Consider the following 9,094-nt stretch of genomic DNA (forward strand, 5'->3'; position numbering starts at 1 on the left):
CACCAAGCAATGAACTTTCTTTAGTTTCACTGATACACAGAAACAGTGCTTGGATGCACACACATCATCTAATATGCCCAAAATCTCTGCAATTTCCCCATCTTGTTACACCTTTAGAAACTTGGATGCATATGGCAATCGTAGCGATTACCTTCTCTCATTCGATCGATAGTGCTTAGAATCAACTGATGCATATAGCATTATAGTACTAACCTTCTTTCATAAGCTGATAGTACTTGTAAAGCCGGAATCAATTCTTCTCAGTCTCCACAGTTACAAAACATATGCTCCATGACAGATTGTCCTCATCAAATGCACCATAAAAATTCTTAACTTTGCAATGCTTAAAATTCTTTTCTACATGACAAGCTGTCTTTCCTTCTAATCTGAATAATGTTATATAGCATCCTAAAGGACTAGAACAACGGAGTCATAAATGGAAAGTTGAACAAGATATTAAAGGACCAGATTTGTATAGGATCAGTCCAACACAAACCTAAAATCAAATGACTAAGTTCATCATTTCATTCTTATGCCGGTGAAACACGATGACTTGTAGTAAGCATTGTAAAGACAGTTGAGTAATGATTGATAGTAATCTTTACTTTGATTAATGACAAAATGACAAGAAGCACTTGTCTGCTGAGTACACTCAATAATTCATCACCAAAATTGATTCATAAAAAGAAGCTGAATGTACCATTCTACAGAGGAGCTTGCAAAAGTTTCTAACAGTAGAGGAAAGATTAAGCTTGATGGAAGTGTGACTTTTTTGTGGACAGCAGCAAAATTCTCACCTCCAAACAGGCCATATCCATTACATCGTATATACATCAATTAAAGAAATGATTTATTGGCTGGAAACGGCAAACTGTTCCCGTAACTCATAAGATATATTAGCTAGTCTCGTAGCGCATGATTCTCACAAAATTTGATAACATACACAAAAGATGATCGTTACAATTGCCAACATTCATGAAGTAAATGAATTATAACAATATTCAAACTCATAAGAAGCACCCCACTGTATTCCACAATGTGATGCTATCTGACATCTAACAAATTCTGATATCATTTGGGAACTTACAAAAAAGCACTTCCCAGCGATCAGTTGATGATGGCTCAATTTGCTTATTCATTACATTTTGCATTGTTGATGTGGCTTCATTACCTATTCATCTTTTCTACCAAAGCAATATGGTGTCAAGCTTAGCTTCAGGGGAGCAGTCAGTCATGATTAGAGAATAGAGTATATTGATTGACACAAGGGAGCATTACCAGAAAGCATAGCTGCAGTTGTGATACATCCATATTTGTGGATTATCTGAACCAATTTAACCATTGCCTTATGTTGACATAACATTAGTTTGCAAAGTGTAGATATCAAAGAATGACAATATTGTTCTGACAAATCAAGCATTTGAGTCTGCAGAAAGATGCATAGCACTACACAAACACAGTGAGAGAGAGAGAGAGAGAGAGAAAGGCCTTGAAGGAAGAAGCAGCTAAAATTAACTGTTCAGGTCAGCCTTGCAATCATCAAGTGAAACAGCCTAAACAAGAGAAGGAGATGTCCTACCAAATCACTGAAAAACACGTCTATAACTGAAAAACACTTTTAGATTAGAACGATACCACAAGGAAAGAAAGCAACAGTAATAAGCTCAGGAACAAGAAAGGTTCATCCAAGAAGAGATGATTACCACTAGGAGCCCAATAAACTAATGGCTGGCATCAAATAAAAGAACTATGAATTTGCATGAGGCTTATTTTGTTTGGAACAAGTTAATCAACTGGTTTGCTACAGCTTGTGGTGACTCAACTAATTGAAACAAGTAGATGCAAACTACAAATTGCTGTAACCAATGTTCTCACTTTTGCACAGTTTAGATTCTTGCCAAAAGCTTCAAGTTGTCTCATAGGACCCTCATAGGACTCTTTAACTGTTAATCCAAATGACAGGAACAGCCAGATACTAATGGTTGCACTGATAATTAGGTTGGAGAGTTGCTGATTGCGAAAATATTGGGATTGATGGAAATTAATCTAAAGTTTGCATTATGGATGAAGAAGAAAAGTAATCAAGTAACTCGAATTTGGGGAAGACAACAGTATGCAACCTTTGGATCAGAATATTTCAAGAGACAAACAATGACAATGATACTCACACATTTACGAATCTATGAGTTCAACAACTCGATCTTCCTCTAAATAACTAAAATTCAGCCAGAAGTAACTGATATAATTAAAGCAAGAAGAGCGAAGATCGAGTTGTTGAACTCATAGACTAAACATGTTAACTACAGCAACTAGTAGGCTAAAACACACTTATAGAAGAACGAGATCCCCATTCCACCTATCAACGACGCGATAATAAGCAAAGAACACTAAAGAAAAAAGAGCTAATCACAGAAGCAATTCTGAGATTGACTCGATCTGAATCTATAATCGAACTCCAATCTTTTTCTTGAAATCTAACTCTAGCGATAGAAACTAATACATAGTTTAGATTACTGGCATCCATCTCTTTCGTTCTCTACAAAATATGCACATGAAAAAGATCGAGAAGCAAAAGCAGCGATCAAAACTGGACCTTTCCAGTTAATCCGATCGTTTTGCACCGCCAGGTCGCCGCCGGGTGCGCCGCTTCCATGGCTGCATCACAGAATCCTGGAACCTAGAGGGCATTGCCAACTGCCGCTTCCTCCTCTTCCGCTTCGGACCAGCTTCAGCATCGGCATCCAGCTCCTCCTTCCTCTTTTCAACCATCTCTCGCGTCCCTTGTTCCTCTTCGATTCCACTGCTTCCAATGTGCTCCGTCTCCAAAGCTCCGTCTCCAAAGACTTCAATGACGGCCAACACCAATAGATCAAGACCTTCGCAGCGGGTCGAGGAATCATCAGAAGGAGGAGAATTCGATAGAGGAGACATGGTCGGAGCGGGGTCGGGATTGGAAATGAAGCCCAAAGGTGGAGTCTTTGAGGCTCGAATTCTCATCTGGGAATAGCTTCTTCGGATTGGAAGACTTGGTAAAAATTGGTGCGGGAGAAAGTTGAGATTTTGGAGATCCTAATTGGATTGGAATTGGGTGAGGAGATCGGAAAAGGAAGCCGAAGGGGGGATGGAAGATTGCGAGGAGCAGCAGAGAAGCCAAGGGTGGAATAGATGTTATATTCATATGTTAAAGCGTTGGCCTGCGTGTTTCGTCTGTAGAAGAGGGGCAATATAGCCACCCCCCGAATTGCTTCTGTTTTTCGTGTTTCTGAAAACAAATCACAGAAATGTTTGTTCTTATTTAACATTTTCCTTACTGAATACAGAAAACAAAAACTGGAAACACAGGTGATTGGAAGAACAAACTGAGTAAGAAATGTTTCTGCCATCCTCTAATACCAAATTTATGTCCCATAGTTGATTGAATTATATATCAATTCCACTGTTTTTGTTCATTTTTCTTATATTTTCTTCCAATTTATATAAAAGAAAAATATTTGTAGACGTCAATAACTTTTTTGAGAAGAGAAAATGTAACACCTCCATTTAGTCTCACATCGAAAGTGGATAAGAACTAAGATTGACTTATATAGGTATGAATGTATCATAGTAATTTTAATTTAAATATTTTGGTTAATAATTTGAATCAAATGGAGTTATTGATTAGTTATTGTAACACCCTCAATTAATCTCATATCAAAAAATTCTTGATTTCAAAGAAATATTGATTTAATTATATTATTTATTTTATTTTTTTAGCATTTGATTAAAACTCTCATAAAAGAAAAAAGAAAAAAAAATTGATTTCAGTAACTCCTATGACAAGAAAAACAAATCAGCTACATGAAACAGTAATGGGAAAACAGGACAACAAAATCAATGAGAAATGGTGCAGTCTTTGACTCAAAAAGTATTGCTTAGCAATCCCAAAACCTGCCAAAATTGATCATAATTGGATTGGTCTCTGCAGCATCAACATTCTATGGCTAAAATGATGGTGATTATTTTCTTTGGAAGGATGTGAATGTGTTTTCCCTTTTGGCTTTGGTTTGGAGGAGGATTGCATCAAAGTTGTCCAGATGTGGCATGTTCTCACCTGTTGGACTCAAGGTTGACCTGCACAGCAGCAGCACATTGATGTTTGTAAGGTTGTGTATTTTCTGCTCAACTCATCCATCAATTTTTTCGACTCATCTAAGAGAATCATTGAAACACTTGAATGAATCTTAAGAGTAGTTTGACCAGAGAAGTAACTATTCACTCAGACATTGTTCTTGTTCTAGCCATCATCCTGTTTGTGATTGCCTCAAAATGCATCTTTATCTGATACAGATGAAGGGAATGTGCCATTGGATTCAGCTGTTCTAAGAGCATGTGGGCTTCTGCAACATCAGCCAAACATCTCTGTCCTGCACTGCAGGCGTTTTGCATTCGCAGGAAGGAATTATAATGCTGGATGTGGTTTTGATAGTTTTTGTCCTTTAGAATCTGCAATGGATGTTGTTGGTTATACTAATCCAAACATCCGAGCAGCTCCACATGATGACCTTTTCTTCTCCCACAGTGTTGTCATGTTTGCATGATGCAGCCAAGAGCTTCGTTGATGCCATCTTGGTTGCGGGACTTGGAGTTTTGGAGCCCCATGTGTGACGGACGATCTATGAGTTCTCGTAAAGTGCTTCTTCCAACCTTCTTAAAACTCCATGCTTGCGTTTTGATTTGCTTTTGAAGTTGTGTAACAATGGAGAAGCATTCATGGAAGATTTGACGGTCTCAGCGATGAACAGCACTGTACAAAGCCAAGATCGGCTTTAGGGAATAAATAATGAACTAAAAATTGAAGCCGGCGATGTTGAGCGTCCGATCTTTGCTCAGAAGAAAGCAGCGGGGAGATTGAGATCGAACGAGAAAGGTGGCTTCTGCTTCCCGGCCTTCGCCGCCTCCTCCGCCTTCCTCCCCATCGACCCAACTTCGAAAGGGTATTCCAGGGACAGATCCATCGGCGGCGCCCCCGCCGAGGGCGGGATCCCGAGGTCCCCGGGGCGGCAGAAGTTGGTCTTGGCCTTGGGCCCGCGAAGGCTGCGCGCGGCCTCGTCGTACGCCCGCGCCGCCTCCTCCGCCGTGTCGAAGGTCCCCAGCCACTTGCGCGTCTTCTTCCAGGGGTCCCGGATCTCCGCCGCGAACCGCCCCCACGGCCGTTTCCTCACCCCCCGGAAGCGCGCCTCCCTCCCCCCTCCACCTCCCATCGCCAGAACACGAGCAAGAAGAAGACTTTACGGCGAGGCGGAGGAGGCAGGGGCGGGACATTTATAGAGGAGCCGACGGGGTTGCGTCCGCCCGACAGGTATTCGATCTAATTCCAATTTATTTCGCCGTTTACTCTCTGCTTCATTTTTCTGGTCGCCATCAAAATGCGTGTGGGGTCCTCGGCCGCCTCGAATGGAAGGCGGTGATTCCCTCGCCGCCGCTGTGTCCCACTAGCACACGGGAATCCAGTTGAGAGCGGCGACATGGGGCGCCACCCGCCATCGGACAACGAAGATGCCGTCTCAGTTTGGCTGCACGTGCGCATTTCCCCACGCGGTGCGGCGGCGCCGCCGGTACGCGAGGACCACCTTCAATAAAAAAAGACGACCCACGCGCAAAAAGAGGAGAGAGAAAGCAAAGGGACGAAAGGGAAATAGTAAGAGAAATTTACCAGTAAAGTCTGCTTCTTACAAGCAAATCCACTTCCCTCCGAGCAATGATGCCTCAATCTTCATCAGACCCAGGAAGAACAAGGATAAGGTCAGGATCTCTGCCTCAATCAGTCCCCTCATTGCTGTCTATTTTCCTTGCATTTGATTGTAAAATCTGAAATGAAGGATTAAGAAAAAAGGGATAACAACAAGAACAAAGGCTCCATTTGCAGAGCTCAGAGCTTGCATGTGGAGTAGGAAAATATACTATGCAAATTTGGTATAATTAAGGACAAAAAACAAAAAAAAAAAACAGATTGGTATACCATGAATCATCATTAAAAGGATCGATAATAGATTTCAGAATGTAGGCCAAGGAACCAAAGATTTTGTTCAGGGGCTCATTCATCCCCATAAAGGTTCTGATTCTATCAGGTCAGATAACACACAGTTGAGATCTTTAGCAGCAAAACAAGTTTTTTTCTTTCATCACTAAAACCCAGATTTATATCCAGCTAATAAAAAGTTGAGACACAGATTTCCTTGTATATCTGTACAACTCATCAGACTTGCAGTTTCAAATCCTTTTCAATGGTTTTCAGATTGTTTTGTTCCAACTTAATCATGAGAAGTCACCTACCTGACAAACTTGCATGAACAAACCAACTATTCCCAGATACAAAGCAATCTTGCCTTCTTATGCACCTCTTCACCATTTCTTTTTGGTTCCTCATCAACCACAAAGTCTTCAGTTGCTTCATTTATAAGCACAGAATCACAGCTTGAAGCTCACCCTTTGTTGAAGCTTCTCCACCGGTCATCCCATAAACCCTTTTTCTCAGCTGCCTTTAGAAGGGAATAAACCAATGTCAATCACCCCCTCTTAATTCAGATCTCAAAGAGTGGTCTTCGGTCTGATAGGCTTTAATGATATCAAGGAATATAATCATCATGCCCATAATCTAATATTGTGTTGTTAATGCTCTATAAATTGCTTATTGTACTTGATGATCCTCTACAAATGGAATATAAAGCTTCTCTGCATCCTGAAATGGTGATTGAATTATGTCTTTTGGAGCTAAAGCATGCAAACTCTCATGGTTGACCTTAAGCTTAGCATCTAATAGTACATATTTCAGAATAAATTGTTTTGTTGATCGTGAGGAAGTTTCATCATGACAGGAAGCTTGATGCTATCTATCTTATTATGCTATGCACCTAATCTAATACTGAGCTATCAGCTTCCACAGAACTGAGCTCGACCTGTGCTGTATATATAAGGAGCCATGGAAGAAGTTGTGGCATGACCATGGTGATGAAGAAACCTTCCTTCCATTGCATACCTTTTTCCTCCTCCTCTCATGACAGTTTAGGGGAATGTTGTCTGGCTCGAAGCCATTGGAACGAGAACAGTGTCTTGATCTATCCTTATCGACATGAGTGGATTCGGACCAGGCTTCATTCCCCTCAACTCATGGAATTGTTTGGAGTCAACTGGAAGAGATCAGCTTGCATGCTCACAAGTAAGTGTATTTTACTTCTCTATTGCTGTATGAAAACATAGAGAATTAACACATTTGCCTGAAGGAAACTGTTCCAGCTTCCAGTGTTCACGTTCTTGATTGCTTGTCTGGTTTAAATGGAGAGGTTTTCTAGTGTGAAGACAAGGCAGGAGGTGGCTCAGATTGATTTTTTGGTGATGTTTATGCTTTCACCTTAGCAGAAAGAAGAAAAAAACACAGATCTCAAGAAGATGGAATTCTGGAGATCAGATGCTTGGATTGGCAGTCTTTCTTTCTTTGCTTCCTAGAAGAACTGCATTCTCAAGAAATATTTGCGACCACAATTATTTGATAATATCATCAATCACATGACATCAAAGTGCTGATTATGCAAAATCAAGATATCGATCATATGATATCGAAATATTGGTCATGTGACATGGAGATATCGATCATATTATTATTCATGAATCAATTATAAAATGTGAAGAGTATGAAGGGCCAATATCTTCCTTGGCTCATCATTTGACTTGTTGGGGAAGGACTTGCACTATCCAGCTAATGGAAGTTGAAGACAACATTGCTTTCAGCAATGGCATGGTCTGCCTACCATCCATGGCAGAAGTAGGAGAACAGCACTCATTGGAAAGATTGGTGGCCCACACCACCTAAACCAAGAACAAGAAGGTGGGGTTCATCTCTCTCTGAACTTAACATTTGTAGACACTAATGCATGGCCATCATGGTGTGCAATCAGAGAGATGGTGTTCTACTCCTCTTACTTACTACTCCTCTCTCACATTGGCAAGGAAGATTTCTGAGTCATCCATTATCCAACTTGTAAATCAAGATCAAGAAGCCCAATCCTTCCATACTTTAAATAATACTATCCCAACAGGTTTGCTATTACTTTGAGATGATTTGAAGCAAAAAACTATTTAGAGAATATTCATATTTGAACGATTTGAATGAGTCGGATTATATATTATATCAAGTCAAGATTCATGAAAAAAAAAATTAATAATAATAATAATAATAATAACTAAATAGTAAATATAATCAAATGAAAAAAAAAGTCTAAACTATAGTTTGACGTACGCTTAGAAATAAGAGGAAGACGATTAAGTCGATATGAATAGAATAAGATAATAAGAGAATTTGAAGTATGTTAATATATTAAAATTCTCATAAATATATTTAATATATTTACAAAGGTCACTAATTTAATAAGATAAATTCATCGACTAAGTTTAGTGAACACTCGATTATGCTTACAATTTTATTGTTGAAAACGATTAAAGTTCTCAGTCCACTTATCATACACATTACCATCAAACCCCGTGATATATTCTCTACATCCTCCAAGCATGCTGACCATGTTTTGAGTACCAATGGCATCTTGGATTAGGCAAAATGAACAGTTTACAGGTCAATCAATGTGGAGTCTCGACAAGCATGAGATGAATCCTCACCAAATTCTCGTCTCCAATTCAGACTCATCAAACTCGTATTTAGCTTCCAAATCATGGACGAGAATAAAACATCCTTCATTAATCTTGATTGTTTATTAATGTCAATTAATTATTATTGAAATTTTTATCATGGCATTTATACGATGTCATCACGCCATATTTCAAAAAATATTTATATTATGATATTTGATGGAAAAGGAATAATTGTTAGGTCTGATCTCAACCCATCAAACCGAGTCGATTGGATCTAATATCACTGGAAACAAAATCGAAGTGATCAACTAACAAAGATACTTGGATATGTTTGATATAATTTGTTTTGATGAATTGATTGGATTATATATATATATTATATTGATTGGCTATTGTTTAAGGTGTATTGAAATATTTTCGTACTATTTTAGTTCAATCTATTGTATACAATCAATCAACTTTTAAGATGCTTCTC

The 9,094-nt window shown here is 39.2% G+C and overlaps 1 protein-coding gene across 1 annotated transcript; it reads right to left on the bottom strand.

Moving 5' to 3' along the window:
- Positions 1 to 4,865: 4,865 nt before the first annotated feature.
- Positions 4,866 to 5,240, bottom strand: LOC135622046 (ethylene-responsive transcription factor 3-like). Its single transcript, XM_065123677.1, has one exon. The coding sequence runs from the start codon at positions 5,238 to 5,240 to the stop codon at positions 4,866 to 4,868; it is 375 nt and encodes a 124-aa protein (XP_064979749.1).
- Positions 5,241 to 9,094: the final 3,854 nt, after the last annotated feature.

The sequence above is a fragment of the Musa acuminata genome, chromosome BXJ2-9 (genome assembly GCF_036884655.1).
Source record: "Musa acuminata AAA Group cultivar baxijiao chromosome BXJ2-9, Cavendish_Baxijiao_AAA, whole genome shotgun sequence".
In the NCBI taxonomy this organism is placed as follows: Eukaryota; Viridiplantae; Streptophyta; class Magnoliopsida; order Zingiberales; family Musaceae; genus Musa; species Musa acuminata.